The 20,782-nt window shown below is 43.6% G+C and overlaps 1 protein-coding gene across 3 annotated transcripts in view; it reads left to right on the top strand.

Annotated features, from left to right (window-relative positions):
* ESR1 (estrogen receptor 1) overlaps positions 1–16,158 on the top strand; it is a 343,123-nt gene extending 326,965 nt beyond the window's left edge. For all 3 annotated transcript variants that reach the window (XM_045544589.1, XM_045544588.1, XM_045544590.1), the window contains 2 exons: positions 10,678–10,861; positions 14,914–16,158. In XM_045544589.1, coding sequence (XP_045400545.1) covers positions 10,678–10,861; positions 14,914–15,148 — 419 coding nt within the window. In that variant the 3' untranslated portion in view covers positions 15,149–16,158. The remainder of the gene's footprint in view (positions 1–10,677; positions 10,862–14,913) is intronic.
* Positions 16,159–20,782: the final 4,624 nt, after the last annotated feature.

The following is a 20,782-nucleotide window of genomic DNA, read 5'->3' on the forward strand; positions in this document are numbered from 1 at the left end:
CTATGCCCAGAGGGTTTGAAATGGCTTACCAAATTTCATGCGGTGCAAAGAGGTAAACCAACAGTTGACAAAATCTGTATAAATGGAGAATAATCTAAAGAAAATAATAAATTCAGGAGTCAGATTAGCACACAGACTTGCATCTGTGCAGTTCTGAGGATAGGCCACAAATTTGGCTCTAAATTTCCTTTGCCTGGCCACAAGAAAGAAGAGAACACATTTCATCATAAGTTTCACAGTCTTTTAATAAAAATAAAATAAAATAAACCAGTTCTTCAGCATAAAAACTCTTTTTCAGACAAATCTCTACAATGTCTGTTTCTCACAACTAGGACTTGAGAAGGATTGTGCAACTGAGAATTCAAAGCTGTTCAAAGGTGAAAAACAAGAGGGCTGATTTTTGGGGTTGCCAGTTAGGGGCTGAGCCCTACGTTTTGGTAATCACCTGGGCAGTGGTTAGGGCTAAAGTTTTCCCATGGAAATCATTGACTGCACATGGTAGCAGACACCCATTGCACCAATGAGGGTAGGCCAAGGCATTGGGAGGCAGCGTTCGTAACGTGGAGCAGGAAATTTGGAAATGCTCTCATATCTCATGCTGTGTCCTCTCAGGAGTCTAGTCTGTAGTCTGCCTGGACCACTCTTCTCCCTAAGTGTCTGGTGTAGATGTTCAGTGTGTTCTGGTTACTGCTGCTGTGCAATAAATTGCCCCAAAACTTAGCAGCTAAAAAACAAAACAAAAAAAGGATTTATATTCTATTGGTCATAAATTTGGATAAGGCACAGAGGGAAGGAATGGCTTGTCCCTTTTCCACAGTGTCCAGGGCATCAGATGGAGAGTCTCATCAACGGGGGGTAATTTGATAGTTGTGGGCTGGAGTCACCTCGAGGCATCTTTGTTACATACTGGTAATTGATGCTGGCTGTCGGCTGGAGTTGTCAGCTGGGATACCTGTCTGATATCCCTGCATGGTACACTAGACCTCTCACTAGGTGATGAGGGCTCCAGAAACAAGTGTCCCAGATGGTGAAACCAAAGCTGCATGGCCTTTTACGATGTGTGCTTAGAAGTCATGCAGCATCACTTCCAGCTCATTCTGTTGATTATAAGCAAGTCATGAGTCCACCCAGAATCAAAGGAGGGGGCACAGACCCCATGTCACTATGGGAAGAGTGCCAAGGTCACCTTGTCAAAAAGCATGTGGATGGGGAGTATTGGTGTGGTCATCTTTGGAAAATAAAATCTGCCCCAATGTGTAAGAGCTGCTTTCTGCTCTGCATTCTTGCTCCCTTGGTCTTGAAATACCAGGCAAGAAAGGTGGGCTCCAGGGAAACAAATTCATCCAGGCTGTTTTGACCTGCCTTTTCTGGGAACAAAGGCAACCCTCAAGGCCTCCTGAGACCAGGCAAGCTCACTGGGACTGGAAGTTCCACACAGAACCTTGTGCAAACTCCCCTGCAGTAGATGGATGGCACGTTTTTTATCAAGTGTGTTTTCAGAGCATCTCATTTCTGACTTTGGAAAGATAACAATTGACTGTTTGAGGAATAGAAAATTTAGAACTATAGCTGTTTCTTAATATATTATAGATATAACTGACAAAAATAAGACTCCTAAGCAAACTATATATCCATAATAGCTTTGTCCTGAAAGATAGAAAGCTAAGATATAATTTATTACAAAAATTAAAAACTGGGATTTTATATATAAAAGTGAGACATTAAATTCTTTTTAAAGAAGGCACATTTAAGATTTTTTTCTCAAGTTAACTTAATTAGTGCATCAGTTTCACCATCTGAAGTCATTAAAAGATTTGTCTTTTGAATCAGCTTGAATGTATTGATGTACCAAGTATTTACCTTCTAGAAAATCTAGTAGATTTCCCTGAAAAATTATACTAAATTGATAAATGTCACTGAATCAGAAGCATATGGTTACATAATCATCTCTGCCAAGAGGGCAGTCGTGGGTATACAGCAATACCAAAGGAACAGGACCACCATGTTCCCGTGCTGGGTTCTGGCAAGAACACTCATCTTTGCTGTAATTCCTCTCACTTTGAGACCACTTGGAACTTTGATGAGTGTGTGGTTTTATACGTACTAGTCTAACAATACACAGTTGCTCGTGGATTGGGTTATGAACAGGTTTTTCACCTTTCAGGTAAATAATTACATATTGGTAGAAGGATGGAAGTGTCCTACCTCTGGACAAATATTTCCCAAAGCAATAGTCTTTTTGTTCAAAGCACAAAATAAGAAGTTAGTTTCTGCATGACATAGAGCAATCCCTTTGAAGTTCTTGATAATGTTGGAATCTGTATCTTTAAATTATACCATACTAAACATTCAGATGTTTTAGGCTTGCCCCTTGGTTCTTTGAACAAATTGGTTGCTGTGAAGTATGTTAGTATTCAGAATGAATGGTTAGCATGACATGGGATGACTAGTTGGTTCTAGATGCTAAATCATGGTTTTTATAACAAAGTGTGGCAGTACTGACGTTTGGGAAGAGAAATAATTTCTAAATAACCTGTGCAATCTAAAGCCTTAAAAATGTAGAAATTGGAAACAGAAGGAAGTATATAAAACATCCCTCTGGCTTTATCCCTCTTTATATACATGTATTCGCTTACCCATCAGTTAGTCATAAAATACTTCTAATCTTATGCTGGAATAGGACACCTGCTATAAAGATAGGCTTCAAAATATATAATGGCTCAAACATCTACACGTTTATTTCTGGTTTACTTAACAATGTTGGGTCCATGAACAGGTTTGTGTCTTAGCCCTCTTCCATGTGGTCAGTCAGAGACTCAGGCTAGTGAGGGCTCTGCTGTCTCACAAGGGCACCTTCCAAAGTCATCCTAAGAGTTATCTCCATTATAACAGCCCAGCCAGAAAGGGAGAAAAGACCTATAGAGGAATGCAGCTTGGCTGGGGTATCTAAGGAGAAGTCATCCTCTTACGGTCTTTGTAACACCATAATAGGGCACTTTTCTCAAAACAAAGATACAGTCCACATTTTCAAGATTTTACATTTTAGTAGCAACATATGAAGAGACCAAGGTAATCACGTGATTCATCATCCTGACTATGAATGATTCATTTTTGGAGAGATTTTTAAAAGCACAGATATCAGGGCTTCACCTGTGGCAACCAATCAGCAGGTTTGGGTGGAACCTGGGAACCTGCATCCTATAAAACTCCACAGGAGATTCTGAGAGACAGTCAACTCCAAGAATCACAAACCATAGAGAAAAACTTTCTGGAATTGCCAGTAACAAAATAGCAGTCTAATATCCCTTTGACTACCTTGATATGAAATATAAATAGGTAATAATTTCCCTATACATGTAATTTTAAAAAATCAATGTAACTTGATAACTATCATATAAAGGAGATAAAGGAGAAATAATATTAAACTATATTAAAATAAAATGAGACCTATCTCGGTGAAGATGCCCAGGCTGGACTAAAGTAAAAAACATAATAAAGTGGTAAAATGTTTATATGTATTTATAAAGAATGTTTGGATATGTGAAGATGGTCAGAAGCCTTTCTGTCCAAGAAGAACAGACATATGAAAAAGCAGAGCTAGAGGTGGACACCAATAAGAAAACTAAAAACAACCTAAAATCTACTTGTAGAGGATAAAAGGAGAGACATGAATCAAAGTGATTCAGTAATAACATGCTGCTACAGTCTGAATATCTGTCCCCTCCAAAACTCATGTTGAAATTTAATCCCCAGTGTGGCAGTATTGAGAGGTGGGGTCTTTAAGAGGTGCTTGGGCCATGAAAGTTCTGTCCTCATAAATGGATTAAACTACTCATGGATTAATGGATTAATGGATTATTATGGGAGTGGGACTGGTGGCTTTGGAAGAAGAAGAGAGACCTGAGCTGGCACACTCAGCCTCTCACCGTGTTATGCCCTGAGCCACCTTGGGACTCTGCAGAGGGTCCCCACCAGCAAGAAGACCCTCACCAGATGCAGACCCTTGACCTTCAACTTCTCAGTCTCCATACTTGTAAGAAATAAATTCTTTTCCTTATAAATTAGCAGTTTCAGGTATTCTGCTACAAGCAACAGAAAACAGACTTAAGTACATGCCAAGAAAAACCAAAGACTATTGAAGTAAAAGAAAATGAAAATGAAGAAGTGATTTTGCAAATAAGCTGGGCTTTATTGTAAGTGTATTGTCAAAGGGATTCCCTTTGTTATGACATGGGATAAGGAAATACTAAAGTGGATAGAAACATTTATCTTCTCTTAATATCCCACTACATCAAGGCAAATATTCTATCAGTCTCTAGAACTTAAAAGAGATCATATCCTTTGGATAAGCAATGGGGAAGAGATGATGAACTGGAAAAAGAAACAGCGCTACATATGAGAGGCTGTCAAGAAGTGTGAGAAAACTCTGCATACAATGTCAATGTAAAATAAAGAATCCCAAAATAATTTCAATATGTACTTTTCACCAATAGATTTCTTATTATGTTACATAATTATTTAAAAATGTCTAAGAGGCAATAACACAATATTTCATTGATGTGAATTGTAATTGTTGGTTCTAATTCTATTTAGAAGCGTTTTACATCTCCGCTCTGCATATTGACATCCAGTTGTATTGTTTTTGTAGTACCCGTACAACTTCACTGAAATCATTTCAGCTAAATGTATAGTTGAAAAGCTTATATAATACACTCCATTGACAGATTGCATGAAGGCAATAAGTTATTAAACAATTTGGAGAAAACATATTCCATTTAAGCTTCCTTCTCTATAACCAATTCCCATAGGGAACCTTTTTGGTACAACCTTGTAAAAGCTTTTCAAAACCTTCCACTGCTATGACAGGCGCAGTGGCTCACGCCTGTAATCCTAGCCCTCTGGGAGGCCGAGGCAGGTGGATCGCTCGAGGTCAGGAGTTTGAGACCTGCCTGAGCGAGACCCCGTCTCTACTAAAAATAGAAAGAAATTATCTGGACAACTAAAATATATATAGAAAAAATTAGCCGGGCATGGTGGTGCATGCCTATAGTCCCAGCTACTCGGGAGGCTGAGGCAGTAGGATTGCTTGAGCCCAGGAGTTTGAGGTTGCTGTGAGCTAGGCTGATGCCATGGCTCTCACTCTAGCCCAGGCAACAGAAGTGAGACTCTGTCTCAAAAAAAAAATACAAACAAACCTTCCACTACAAATTTTTATTGGTAGTAGGTCCAGTTCAGTAGGTAGGACATCCAAGAGACAGGGACTGGAAGAAAAAATCCTTTATCGTGTGGGACCGTCCTGCACGGTGTACGAAGTCCAGCACAGCCCCTTCCACTAAGACAGAGCAACAACCTCGAGATGTCCAAACACCCACTTAGGGACAGTACCACCTGCAGGAAGAACAGCAGTCACTGGTGAAGCACACAGCAAACGAGATGCTCATCACACCATCAGCCTCCGTAGCACCTCTGAGCAAACACGTTATGAGACTGTGGAAGCAATTCCCAGCAGAACACCCGGAAGGCTGATGTGCTGGCTGATCACTGGGTCCTCAGTGATCACTGGAAATTCCTCCTTTTCCAAGCTGAGTGGCAGCTTTCTGGCCCAGACCACTTGCAGCTGTGACTTGACTTTCTTTGCTTTTTCCTTTGAGTCATTCTTCTGTTTTTGATCAAGCTTCCCTAGACTGAGGGACTCTCTCAGAGTTTGTTGTCACACTCGTTCTCTGGGAAAAGAGAAAAAATGTGGCCTTACTTGAAGAGTTTGTCCTCAAGCATCCAGTAAGCCACCGGCCTGAGCATTTCTCATTTCTTTATTTAGTTGTCCTCCTGCCCCGGTGGAGGTCAATGGCAGGGCACGTCAGGACCCCTGGATGTGCTAGGGCTCCTTTCTGGGCAGTCAAACATGCACATGCACCACAGTGTCCACGCCTACCTCCTCCACCTTCTGGAAGGGTCCATTATCCGGAAAAGCACTGAGGAATGGAGAGGGGGTTCCTGTGTGGTGCAGATCACAGAGATGGAGAAGGAAGAGGAAGGGAGCATGTCCTGGCAGAATGACAGAAGGTGAGAGAGAGCAAGAGAGATTGGGTCAAGATGTCATGTCCATGGGGGCATCCATGTGGTTTTGCTCCCCATTCTTTCCAACCACTAGATTTCCCCATAGACTCTTCCTGGATTTCCCCATGTTGGCTGCAAGATTCAGAATTCATTGAAGCTCGGATTTGCCAACAACACTTCAAGACTGGGTAACGACATGGAGATTGCTTTTCCCCTCCCCAGCTTTGGGATTTGGAGCAGCCTCCAGAGTTACGAAAGCCTGCCTTGCAGCAGGGATGTTTCTGAAGGCCTCACTCCCTGCTCACTGGCCCCGGGCTGCTGGGAATCATGGCGTGGCTGTCCAGGGTGGCAGGGACCACCTTGGACATGGAAATGGCCAGCAGCCCTGTTTTGCTCTTGCTCATCACCAGAGGTTGCCAGAGAACATGCAGCATTCTGGGAATTGGGGTTTCTGTAGCTTTTCTCCAATGGCCCCTGAGGGGCAACAGGCAGCAAACACGGACCTCATTTTGCCAGAAAAGTCCAAAAGGAAGATGGCTGCTATTGTCAATTATTGGCATTTCCACAGGACCCTATTTTTATTTCTAAGTATATGCACACAGCTAGGGAGCATCTGCTGACAAAGATGAGATGATAAGCTGTATTGGTGCCAAAACAGGATGAGAAAAACAGGCTTGTTTTGAGAATGGCCTGCATCCTGAGAGTCCATGTTAAGAAAATTCTCCACAGGCAATATCTGTTCTTAAAACATTAACACTTGAAAGTAAGTAAGGCTTGGAATCTCTAACACATAACATAGTCATGCACACGCTAGGTTCTTAGTACATGCATGCTGGAGGAAGGAACCCACGCGTGCGTGCATGTTCGGGAGGATGAAGAATCGGCAGCCCAAAAGAAAACTTTACTCCCCTGTGTGTGAGTGCCAAGTCTTTGACCTCCCCTGGCACGAAATGCGTGCCCTCAAGACTGCTGAAGTTCTAGCACAGTGATTTAACACCATGCACATCATAAGAAGAGAAACAATACACAAGTGTCACCTCCCCAGGCAGCAACAGCCAAGCTGTTTGAGCCTCTATACTGTGGTTTCGTTAAACAAGAAAGGGATTATTGGTGAATGAGGCCAGCATCCTGGGTGGTAACAAAAAAGGAAGTTGGTGGAAAGTGCATCATCCAAGTTGCATCATCCAGCTCTGTGGCCTGGGTGGCTTCCCAGGATTTCCATCCAGAGACGGGGCCTTGAAGAGGTGTGGGGCAAGAATGTGTATGATCACACAGAGGACCGTGAGAGGCAGAGCCAATGGGGAGCTCAGCTTTGGCCACACCTAACCCTAACCCACCAGTACACACCTCCCTGCTGTCTGCTACCTCCAGGCCAACCTGTGGCCATGGGACGTTTGCCCATTTTTCTGATGGACACTTTCTTTCCCTATTGATGGCTCACACAGAACATAAGTGAAGTAATTCAGCAATTTCTTTCTTATACCACTGCCTGTCTGCCTGTCTGCTGCTTACTCATTCTGTGCTCTGTTTGCTTTGGATCAAAGTGCCTCAGGGTACTAAAAGTGACATTATTCCATGCAACTCCATGGAAGCCACTATTCTGGCCATTCTGGTTCTGTTATTGTTGTCTTGTTTGTTTTAAACCTTAGCCATTTTCCATTCTGGGCAATTATAACTCTGTTTATATTTATATTAGGTCGTTAAATATGAAATGTCCAATTTCGAATCAAAAGTGTAGTTTATTATGTCTTAAACAAGAAGCGGTACAAGTAATCAAAGTATGCACCTAAACTATTGGCACAGTTTTGCCATTTTAACGGTAGCTTGCTTATGCCAGCAGCAGAGAAGCCTGGAGAGCGAGTGGTGATGAAATTGTGAAAGGCATTTTCTACAGCTTGTTGAGAATTGAGTATTTTTTCCTTGCAAAAAGTGTTCCAAAGCCTGAAAGAAGTGGTAGTCGGTGCGAGATCTGGTGAATATAGTGGATGACAGAGAGTTTCCAAGTCCAGTCTCTGTAGTGTGAGCAGCATTGTTTGTGTGACATGTGGTCTAGCACTGGCTTGCAAGAGGATTGGCCTGTCTCTAGTGACCAATCTAGGCTGCTTAATCACAAGCAACCTCATCATTTCATCAAATTGGTTGCGGCAGACATCCACTGTGGTCGATGGACCAAGTTTCATGAAGCTGTAGTAGATAACCAGCGCTGGACCACCAAACAGACACCATTAGCTTCTTTTGATGAATATTCAGTTTTGGACTGTGTTTTGGCACTTCATCTTTATCCAACCATTGTGCTGAATGCTTGTAGTTGCCAAAAAGAATCCATTTTTCATCACACATAATGATATGATATCGAAATTGTTCACCTTTATGTCATGACAGCAAAGAAAGGCAAGCTTCGAGATGATTTCTCTTCTGACTCTAATTTAATTCATGCAGAACCCATCTATCCAGCTTCTTTACCTTGCTGTTAGTTTCAAATGGTCCAATATTGTTGGTATAGTAACATCAAACTTTGCTGCCACTTCACACATAGGTTGAATTGGATTCACTTCCACTACAGCTTTCAGCTCATCATTATCCACCTTGATTGGTCTCAGGTCACCCATATGGCTCATTTTTGAGAAGACAATCACCAGAATGGAACTTCTTAAACTATCGACATACTGTGCATTCATTAGCCACATCCTTCCCAAACACTTTGTTGATATTTTGAGTTGTCTGTGCGGCATTTGTTCCATGACAGAACTCATATTTGAAAATAACATGAATTTTTTACTTATCCATGGTTTCACAAAAATTGCTCTAAACAAATATTTGAAAGATAATCACAACCCAAAATGTGTGTTTGAAAGACTGAGAATGTACCTTCACAATAAAAATAAAACAAGAAGTGTTAAAGTGAAATGTCAAAGATATCAACTGTCAAACTAGTACTTAAGGAAATCAGACATTTCATATTTAATGACCTAATATTTATGAATTCCTCTGTGTAAGTGTTGTCCCCATTCCCAACCTTTAGGCCACTGCATGAGCAGTAACTCGTTGACATATTACTAGTATAAAGTCAAGGATTTATAAACTTGGAAGCCTTTAACTTAAAGGTGCTGACAACGATAGGGAAGGGGAGGAGAGGTATGTTTACAGGGTGGTCAGTGGGCTGAATAAAGGAAAGACCAAAAAACTGTTGCTAAAACACACAATCTGGGGAAGAATACTATGCCATCTGCTCTTGGCAAGTGGTGTGACTGGGCAGGATGGAGCTTACTTCTGGAGTGTTAGAAAATCCACCCTTGTGGTCCCAAGAAGAGCTTGCTCTACTCTGCCCACCTCTTGTTCTCAATACTTCTCACCTCATCATCCCTCACCTTCCTCTTTTCCTTGGCTGAGCTCACAACTTACTGTCATAAAATTCTTTCAGTTACAAGTGACAGAAACCCAACTCACACTATCTTAAGCAAAAAGGGAGTGTGTTGATTCATCTGTGAGGAAGGATACTATGAAAGCTCAAAGGTCAAATAAAAAACATGTAAGAACTAGGACCTTGGGGCTAGAATTGGGATCCCTGTCAGATCTCTCTCCTGCTCTCTCACACTCACTCTCTCATCCCCTCCCTCCCCCCATACTGCCACCTCTGCTTGCTGTCTCTGGGCTCCTTTCTGCAGACTAGAGCTCCATGTGCTGGGAAGGGAGCTGTTCAGAGCCCTGTATTCTCATCCTCCTAGTTTAGCAACCCTAGAGGAAAGAATATCTGTTTCACAACCTCATATATAAGCCCAGAAAAAGGACCTGATTGTCTAGCTTGAGACTCATGCTGTCCAGAAGAGTAGAGTGCCATGATGGTCTCAGCTTCGGTACTGAGTCTACCTGTGGCCCGGAGAGCAGTATCTAGGAGCCAGGAGAAACACAAGAGAGGAAACCTTCCTGGCAGTGAAAAAGAGCTTTGGCCAAGGCCCTCTATACCCACCATGTCATAAACCTTTCAGCTGAGCCTAAAAAGTGCTTAGGCCCTAAATCTGACCTGAGACATAGAAGCAAATTAAATCCTACCTGGAAAAAATCATCTTCCCGTCACTTAGCCACTCACTCATCACTCTATCCCTGAGTCTCACCAAAAGTGCCACATGTCTTCTGAGAAAGAGTCTCCATTGTCATTACCACGGTGGAGTGAGCAGAATGAGCTGGGTCTAAGCTCTGCTACTGCTCTACAAGTTATCCCAGCAGGTTAAAGAATCTCTATGCCCCGCAATGTCCTGATGTGAAAAGGAACAATTTAAAGCTCCTCCCAGGGTTGTCGTCAGACAGTTATTGTTGGTGTCGGACCTGTCCTAGAAGGGGCAGCCAGTGTTACCACCACAGCCCCAGGGTTCAGAGTCCTTTTTTGGGAATCTTGGCTCACACACAGGAAGCCACATTGGTTTCTTGGTGTTCTCAGACATGCATATCCATTGGGAATTTTACATAGTAGCTTGGTTTAAAATGGGTCCGGGACATCCCCAATGCTGTCCTTCTGTGCTAGGGGAGGGCACTGGCTCATTATTACGTCCCACGAACACTCTAAGTCTCCTAGACCTCATCCTCTTTGAGTTTCTCTCTCTCACTTTCTCTCTGCACATTCAGGAGTGTACACATTTCTGTCCAGCACCCTGAAGTCTCTGGAAGAGAAGGACCATATCCACAGGGTCCTGGACAAGATCACAGACACCTTAATCCACCTGATGGCCAAAGCAGGCCTGACCCTGCAGCAGCAGCACCGGCGCCTGGCCCAGCTCCTCCTCATCCTCTCGCACTTCAGGCACATGAGGTGAGGCATCCACCGGCTTCCCACAGGACACACAGAAAGCTCACCCCAAACCCACAGAAGGGCTGATGCCTGGATGCGGATGGCACACTTGCAACAGTTCCTGGCACTGAATAAGCATAAAATGCTATGCAAGGACAGAAGAAAGAGGCTTTAAATCTGCCTGGGGCATTGGACAAGTGGCAGAGCAGGCTGCAGAGAGGAAGGGATGCTTAATGCTTAATTTGAAGCATGTGCTTATGCTTTGGAGTGGGGCTGGGGGGCTTGGGAGGGGTTGTGCAGTGTCCAGATGGGTGGGGAGGAAGCCAGTTGAGAGAAGTCTGAGCATACACATGCTCTGAAGGCACTGGGCACATCCATTTCTGTCCATGTGTCATACTTTCCCTATTTATACTTGGAAATCCTAAATGAGAGACTCCAGATGCCTCATGGAGAGTCAACACTGACCCCTCCATACTCTTGAACCTCTTCTGTCACCCCCATGGCTACTACCCTAGTCCACGCCACCATCATTTGCTGCTGGATTTCTGCACCAGCCGTCTGACATTATCTCTGCCTTTAACCAAGATCCTTTCTAATCCATTGTCCGTGATACAGCCAGAGTGATCATTCTAAGACCAAATCTAATCATGCCATCCCCCTGCTTAAAACCCTTAAATGGCTTCCCATTGTTTTTAGATAAAAGTATAAAGTTCTAGCCATAATAAACTGTTCTCTGAGTCATCTGGGGAGGATGCACTTCAGGCTGCAGATGGGCTGGGCAGCTCTGTTCATCTCAGCTGGGCTCACTCCCACATCTGTGGGGCGGCTGATCTCGGCCGGGCACAGGTGGGGAGGAACAAGCTGTAGCCCTGCAGGTTGGCCAGGTGAGTCCGCCCTACGTGTCTCCAATCTCTTATTCTCCTTGTACCCACAGATTAGCTGGGACATGTCTTCATAGTGGTGTCAGAGGCACAAGACAGCAAGCCCGTCTGGGCAAGTGCATTTTAATCCTTTGGTTAAGTCATGTCAGCTAACATTCCATTGGCCAAGCAAGTCACATGAGGAAGCCCAAGTCAAAGATACAGACACGTTGCAGAAGGAGTGAATATTTCTGAACAGTGCTCGAACCTATCGTTGCTTAGATATCACTCCTCACAGGAAGCATCTCCTGGCCCTTGAGACCTAGTCAGAACTTACACCTTATTCTTCCCTATTGTTACTGCCCATTTCATTATTTTTCTGCCCCATTAGATGGAAAACTCTGTAATGCAATCATCATGACATGTCTTGCTTACTTTATGTACCCAATACCACCTGGCACAGTGCTCGGGACATAGTAAATCCTCAATAAATACTTTCTATAGGGGCCAAGGCAAGACATCAGCAGAGAAAATAATCTTTCTTTGCCAAAAGGTGAAAGTAGCCTCAGTTTCATTCCACTGTCTTGCAATTTGGCTGGCCGGAGCTCAGTGGGTATCGTTCTCCTAGGTAGAGCTCAGGCTGCAGGGAAGAGATGAAGAGAGTGGTGGATTCTTTGTTGCAGACTCCAGGAAGGCCATACAATGGTGCAAAGTGATGACACTAGAGGTGGGTGACACTAGTGTACCCATGGGTGATGATGCCTCCATGAACTTAGGCTTCCACCAAGACCCTAACAGATTCCTTCTCTCAGTGGCTATGAGGGAAGGACCAAGAAGCCTGAAGGAAGTTGAATTTTCGGGGCCCTGTAAATCCTGAGATTATGATTCAAATGGCAAGAAGGTTGTCCAAAGTCCCAGGTTCCACCCTTTCTGGAGGCAACCTTGAAAAATTTTTAGATTTTTGAAAAAATAGATGTATCCTTTTTTTTGTACCCTTCACAGTGCCGTAGATGAAGAGCTTGCAACATTATTACTGAGTAAATGAATAAGTGAGTGAACGGTATGGACAAAGGAGTCATGGCAGGTTTTTCCTTGCTGTATGAATTTGAAATTCATAAGTGAAGGCTTCCACTTGGCAAAGTTTGGGAGGAAGTAATTGCAATCCCTGTTCTCAGGACTCCCTGTATAACAGACGAAGGACTCATTAGCTAGGTAGAGTAGGTGACAGTGTTCAGAATAAATATTTCCAGTCCTTTCCTACCTTTTGCTACTGAAGAACATCAGAGAAGGAACCAGGGAATGGATCAGAGTAACATATCCTTTGCCAAATTTCCCAGCTGAGAGAATAACTTACCCTTGAAGAGAGAGTATTAGTTTTTACTCTGAGCTAGGAATTTCAATGATGTAGAAACTGCATTGCAGTTCAATGTTTTTATTTGTGGATAAGAATTGCTGAGTTCCAAATCCATTAACTGTCTGTCGGCATTAGCGAGTCTAATTAGTTAATGCCAAGTAAATCTGCACTAACTATACTACCCTGGCTGATTTTACTGGCAATGTATGGCAAGGACAGCGCCAGGGAGAACGCTGTGTGGAGTTTCTGTTGGAATTGTGTGAAAAGCTGGAGGGAGGTTGTTATTCTGCTGAAAGCTTTGAGCGCTCACGCTCTCTTACGCTTGCTCTCTCTGTCTCTCTCTCTCACATACACACAATAATATTTTGGTGCCTCACTGTAGCCAATCTAAGTCACAGAACTCTGTTTTGTTAAGCTTGGCCCCAGCCATATGTTGCTACTCAGAGAATTTAACACCAGATTTTATCTCACTGTAAATGTGACTCATGAAGTTGCCTGAGGAAGACCGTGGCAGATCCAGGGGGCATTTAACTTTAAGGGCATTTTATTTTAAAACACGAAACAAAAAACAAAGTAACACTGAAGCACCCCATTTCAGTCTTGTCGTAGGCCTGAATAGCTCTGATGCTGTGTTCTCATGGCAGGTCTCCAAATTGGGCTGACTGTTCCCCAACTGAAAGTGCAGATATTTTCTAGGACATTCTCTTGGTCCTGCCTACTCATGATACATATTTTTATTTTACAAGACATTTCAAGCTAGCTAATAGTTGTTCCTTTCTTTCCTCCCTCCAGTGGTATGGTGGGGACAGCAGAGTTGTGGCTGGGGGAGGACAGAGAAGGAGAGCAGGGAAAGGAATGCCATCTGCCTACGTCTCCCTGTGTTCTTATAGCCCCTGTTTTCTGAACATTTTCCAAGTTCTGGGCACTGTTCTAGGCCTACAGCAGAGGGCAGGATGGCCAAATCCCTGCCCCTTCTGGGACCTGCATGGTGCAGGTGTGAGTGTATGAGTGGGTAGGTGTGTGTGCTTGGGAATGGGGAGAATAAACACAAATACAGGAGGATTTCATGTTGTGATAAGTGTGATAAGGAAAACAGAATAGTGTGAAAGAGGGAGGCTGAGGCTGTAGGGGCTTGAGGCTGCTGCCTTTGGGGTAGCAGAACACTTTTCTGCAGAGGTGGCATTTGAAGATTGGGGGAGAAATGCACCCAAGGAAGAAGGAATAGTATTAAATAGATGCAGATCCCCTAAGGCTGGGAGGAGCTTAGTTCTATTAAGGGCAGCACGAAAGCCAGCGTGAAGAAAGAGAGTGAGGTAGAAGAGAGAGGCAGGAAGAGCTCGGAGAGGAGGATGGAAGCCGGACCAGTTGGACCTTGCAGAGTGTGGAAAGAAACTTAGGTTTAATTCTGAATTAAATTGGAAGCCACTTGAGAGGTTCAGCCAGGGGAGCTTCTTGATCTGCTTTACGCATTTAAAAACCTCACTCCTGCTTGGCTGCACACCTCACGTTCCCTTTTTAGATGTATTGGCGACAGAGGGGAATAAAGGCTCACTAGAGGCTGGGGAAGGAAGTTACCTGCATAGCAAATGCTCTGAAGGTGGCTGGAGGGAGGGTGTGTTTGTGAGGATGGGACGGCTCTCGAAGGAAGTGGGAAATGAAAACCACATAGAGATGAGACCCAGGCTTGGGTCTCTGAAAGCCTCAGTGTTCCCAGCCACCATCTTAAAATGGGTCTTTAAACAAGATGAAAGATTGACTTACAAGTGTCTTTGGAGTTTCTCTTACTTCCGCTTCCTAGGAATTTCAGCTTTCCTGGGACCTGGTCTAAAGCAGTCCTCTCTGTGTCTTCCCACCCACAGTAACAAGGGCATGGAGCATCTGTACAACATGAAGTGCAAGAACGTGGTGCCCCTCTACGACCTGCTGCTGGAGATGCTGGATGCCCACCGCCTGCACGCTCCCACCGGCCGTGGGGGGGCGCCCGTGGAGGAGGCAAACCAGGGCCAGCTGGGCACCCCGGGCTCCACTTCATCGCATTCCTTGCAAAAGTACTACGCCACCGGGGAGGCAGAGAGTTTCCCCACCACAGCCTGAGAGCTCCCGGGCTCCCCCGAGGTTCTGAGAACCCCCGCAGCATTTTACCCTCGTCATGCATCACTTTAGCAGATTCTGTCTCCTGCACACACTCCAGCATGCACCCACCACCAGCGGCTTTCTAATATGAGCGGCTATTCGTCTGCTTGCTAAGTTCTTAGTGGCACGTCTTCTGTTGGGAACAGCCAAGGGGATTCCAGGGCTAAATCTTTGTAACAGCTCTCTTCCCCCCTTTGCTACATTACTAAGCATGAGGATTCCTATAGCTCCTCATTGACTGAGCTCAGTCTGTGAGCTGGGGCTCGGATGACTTTGTGCATTGAAGCTACTTGTAGAGACCCAGGCCTGAAGAGTAGACATTTCACCTCTGATAAGCACTTTGTAATAGCTCTAAGAATAAGCCACAGGAAAGAATTTAAAGTGGCTCCTTTAACTGCTGACTTGGAGAAAGCTAGGTCAAGGGTTCCTTATAGCATCCTCTTGTATTCCTATGGTAATGCATCATTTTATTAAAGTGATACCTGAAAGCTTTTGCACTACTACAGCAGAATATTTAGTGATTGCCTACTCGTTTCCCCTGTAGGAATACAAGATGCACATAGGGAAGGAAGATCCTCCAATTGCCAAGACTATTTCAACTTAATGCACTGCAACTTCAGGCTTGCTGAAAGCTCTGCCGCTGGCTTTCTAGAGCACAACGTGCGGGTCATGGGTTCCAGTTAATTCTTGCTTCCCATGGACCCATGGAAAACAGCAAGTTGATTTGAATTAAGTCACCTCCACATATTTTAGTCTCCCTATATGAGGGATAAGTGCTTGATTTTTGTTTTTATTTTCATTTTATAAAAGAAAGCCCTCTCCCCCAGGACTTGCAGTGCAATCGGCTTCAGGACCTGTTCTGGTGGGATCTCACATTTATCAGCAGTGTGTGTAACTTACACAAAAAGTGAACTATTCAGTTGTGGTGCCCAGCAGATGACCCAGGGCATTCTAAGTGAGCAGGTACCCCGCTGGTACTTTGAGCCCTGGGGCCTGGGGCTAAACAGCGAATGTGCACAATCGTCTTGGCTACTGGAGAACAAGAAGGGAAGTAGGGGAGAAACTGGATGAAACTCTGAGGCGCAGTCAGCCTTGCTCAGGGCGGCCATGTTACAGGCAGCAGCTACCGAGGAATCTCTTTGCAGACCCCACCCTGCACTAAGGGGCTGCTCTGGGATCCATGGGGTAGTCATTTCCCGGCGTGGCCCTGATCGAAAGAAGCCCGGGTGGCAGCTGCAGCAGACAGGCTCACTCCTGCCACAGGGCACCCTTCCCTGGGCCTTTGTTTCTCTAGCACAATTATGGATTATTTCCTTTTCTTGACTAAAAAGAAAGTTTACTTTCCTCCTGGAGACTTCACTGTCTATAATTCAAACCCCATTGAGAGGTGATGTGTTAGCCAAGAGGCCAGGCAAGCTGCTAGTGCGACTCTTGGTGTACCCTGTGTGGAAAAGTGGATTGCACTAATTTCTGATTAGCCAGTTAAGTGATTGCCAAAGCACTGGGAATCTGGGAGGGCAAAAAAAAAAAGTTTTTCATAGATGTTCGTTTAAATTTGGGGGTAATTTTATGTATCTGTGTTAAGAATATGTTTAAGAATGTAATTCTTTTGTTGTTTGTTTAAGAAGCACCTTATAGTATAATATATATTTTTTTGAAATTGCATTGCTTGTTTATCAGACAATTGAATGTAGTAATTCTGTTCTGGATTTAATTTGGGTTAACATGCAAAAACCAAGGAAAAATATTTAGTTTTTTGTATACTCTTCAAGCTACCTTGTCATGTATGCAGTCATTGATGCCTAAAGCCTGGTGATTATTCATTTAAATGAAGATCACATTTCGTATCAACTTTTGTATCCACAGTAGACAAAATAGCACTAATCCAGATGCCTATTGTTGGATATTGAATGATAGACAATCTTATGTAGCAAAGATTATGCCTGAAAAGGAAAATTAAATTATTCAGGGCAGCTAATTTTGCTTTTACCAAAATATCAGTAGTAATATTTTTGGACAGTAGCTAATGGGTCAGTGGGTTCTTTTTAATGTTTATACTTAGATTTTCTTTTAAAAAAATAAAAACAAAACCAAAAAAAAAAAATACACTTCTAGGACTATAGATGATGTAATACCAGCTAAATCCAAACAATAATATGTGGAGGGTTTTACATTCTTCATCTAATGTATTTGTATTCATGTTAAGATACTACTACATTTGAAATGGGCAGAGAACATGAGATGGTTGAAATGTTAGCCCAGGGGTCTCAAACAATTTTGGAAATCTTTTTTATTCTTACTCGAAGTGCCACTAACAGACAGCCGAGATTTTCCAGCTGATGTTGCTGTTGGGTGTCGGAAACATGCTGGAGAATTGCTGCCTGCACTTTTCCCCCACTCGGAGGCAATTTAAAATTTGAAACGTGTGATTTACCTTGGGGGTCAGCGTAGGGTTGTGGAAGTGGGTTTAGGAATTTGGAGACTGGGAAATATAGTAACAAGAGTATTAAAAATATTTTGAGGCAAATTAATTATGGTGCCTGGGATGTGCACCAGGGTTCAATATTCTACTTCTGCCCTGTAAGCCACAGATAACTAGCTCCATTGACAGCCATCTCTAGAATGGCAGGCTCAGTTCAAGGGAAGAAAGAACAACGTAAGCAGTACAGCCCAAGGCATAGCTAGTGGTCTGTGTTTCCTTTAGCTATTGCCTAGTTTGCTGTCAGGATTCTGTAATGCTCTCATGCAGCAACTAAGAGAGGCTTGGTCATCCAAAGAGAAGACCCTATCCATGTAGGTTGCAAAATCCAATCCCCAAGGAAGTGCATTCTTTGATTAGATTTCCCTAGTAACCTTGCAAACATGTTTAAGCTTGCCATATCCCATGCCTTTTGGGGGCTGAACAAATAAAGGACTTACTGATAATTTACTTTTGACCACATTAAGATTTCTCACATTGAAATCTTATACATTGAAATGGCCATTGATTTAGGCCATTGGTTTAGAGTAGCCCTCCCCCTGCATGACACCAATTACAAACCCCTTCCTGTTCACACTTTCCAACCATGAGATGAACCGTGGATACTGGGAACGATCACTAGGACCACAGTAATGTCTAATATTCACAGGCAGACCTTCTTGGCAAAACTAGTCATTTGAAAGGCAAATAGAGTCACACAATAGCTCATAAGGCAACCCTAATTCTCTTCGGTGCAGGTCTTAGAAGGTTGATCCACATTACTCTGCACCCTTCCTAGGTAACCCCCCGAAAACATACTCTCAACTGGAGCAAATGAACTGTGGTCCCAGATATCCATCTTTTCAGTAGTGTGATTATGCTCTGTTTCTAAGTGCATTTCCTTTCCATTTGAATTAAAGTGTGGCCTCGTTTTAAGTCATTTAAAATTGTTTTCTAAGTAACTGCTGCCTTTATTATGGCACTTCAATTTTGCACTGTCTTTCAGAGATTCAAGAAAAATTTCTATTCTTTTTTTTTGCATCCGACTGTGCCTGAACTTTTTAAATATGTAAATGCTGCCATGTTCCAAACCCATTTTCAGTGTGTATACAGAGCTGTGCACCCTGAAAACAACACACCGTACCATAAGCAGGTGCCTGTGGCACGGACCCCTTTGCAGTCACAGAGAGGTCATTGGTCATAGAGACTTGAATTAATAAGTGACATTATGCCAGTTTATGTTCTCTCACAGCTTATAAACAATGGTTTTTGTGCACTACATATCCTTCAGTGTAGAGCTCTTGTTTTATGGGAAAAGACTCAAATGCCAAATTGTGTTTGATGGATTTATATGCTCTTTTGCTGATGCGTACTATTATTGATGTGATTCAGTTTTGTCGCAGCTTTGCTTTGTTTAATGGAACACACTTGTAAACCTCTTTTGCACCTTTAAAAAGTAAAGAATCCAGCGGGACGCTCGAGCACCTTGTAAACAATTTTCTCAACCTATTTGATGTTCAAATAAAGAATTAAACTAAAAACAACAGGATTGTTTTTGGTAAGCTCCGCTTCTTGCTAACAGTTCACCACTGATCACCTAAAATCCGAGTGATTAAAGGATCAGGAGGACACAGGGGGTCTGAATGCCAGGCTCCCCTGCCACCACCCTGCCCCTCCTGCCCTAGGTGGATCAGGAAGTGGGTGGACACTGAGGTCAGGCAGACCTGGCCTCGATTCTGGCGCCACCACATACAAGTTTTCTGATCGCTGGCGATTAATTTTTCAGAGTTTCAGCTTCCTTATCAATAAAATGGGGATAATAACACCTAATTCCCAGGATGGTAGTGAGGACTAAGTGAGGTGCTCATTGAACACAGTAGTTGTTTTCTAATGCCCAGTCCAGACCCCTTCCCTGGGAGGGAGAAGAATGATGCTTGTGAGTGAATGATCTGGAACTATTAACGTATAAAAACCTCCCTTCCCTTTTCAGAGCTACCTGCAACCTCCCCTTTACCCATTTTCCCGGCAATTTCACTGATGAATTGAGGGGAGGGGAACGTGATGTCCTGCGAGGCCACACAGCATGCACAGGCTTCGCAGTTACATGACTCAGTTTGAATCCTCGTTCTACCATGTATTGGGCAAGTGAATTGCCCTATGCCCCAGTTTCGTCACTTGCATGGAGAGAGAATCTTGCCACCTGCCTGGAAGGCAGTTGTGAGGACTGCATGGTTCACTCACAGGGAGCGTGTGAGGACAGGGGCTGACGCTGCCACTCCCTTTCCAGCTGCGTCTCTGCACTCGGTTCTTTACTCGGATGGGTTTAGGTTCTTCACACTGTTTGACTTATTTGGATTCCAAGAAGCAATTTCATTTCCCTGTTCTGTCATTCCCTTGGCAAGTTCTTCAATCCCTCTTTCCAAGGGTTTCCTCATTTCTAAAATGGAAATCAGAACAGCACACACTCCACAGAAGTCCTGTGCGGATTAGAAGAGACGGGCCTCTGAGGTGTCTACCGTAGGACCCGCACGCAGCCAGCGCCCACTCCGCAGTAGCTGTTGTTATTGTAATCGTCATTGTCCTCTCTGAGCATCTACATTTAATGGAATTATTGGTATGCTTAGATTTTCATTTTGTGATTGTTTTGTACATGCCTTCTGTCTTTTTTATTCCTCTTTTGCTCGTACTGCCTTTTGTTGTTGTTAGTGATATTGTAATATAACAAATATATATTTAATCTCTACCCCCATTTCCTGAGACAGCTCCTAAAACTCTTGTAGATAGGGATGCTAGGAGACTCTTATATTTGGTCTTTGACTCTGGTTTCTGACATGGAGCTCCTAAATCCCTTGTAATTTCTCGGGTGATAGAAACATCTTTTGTTCTAATGAGGCAACTCTTGGTGGGCTCTCAGATAGCCTCAGGATGGGCAATCAGCCATGTGATTAAATGGTTGGAACTTCCAGACCCACCCTTCAACCTCTGGGGAGGTTCCAGAGAGGCTCTGGAGAGGGGCTGATGGTTGAGTAGATCACCAATGGCCAATGATGTAATCAATCACGTCTAGGTAATGAAGTCTTCATAAAAACCCAAGAGGGCAATGTTCAGAGGGCTTCTGGGTTAGTGAACACTCGAGG

Source organism: Lemur catta, chromosome 2, assembly GCF_020740605.2.
Source record: "Lemur catta isolate mLemCat1 chromosome 2, mLemCat1.pri, whole genome shotgun sequence".
Lineage (NCBI taxonomy): Eukaryota > Metazoa > Chordata > Mammalia > Primates > Lemuridae > Lemur > Lemur catta.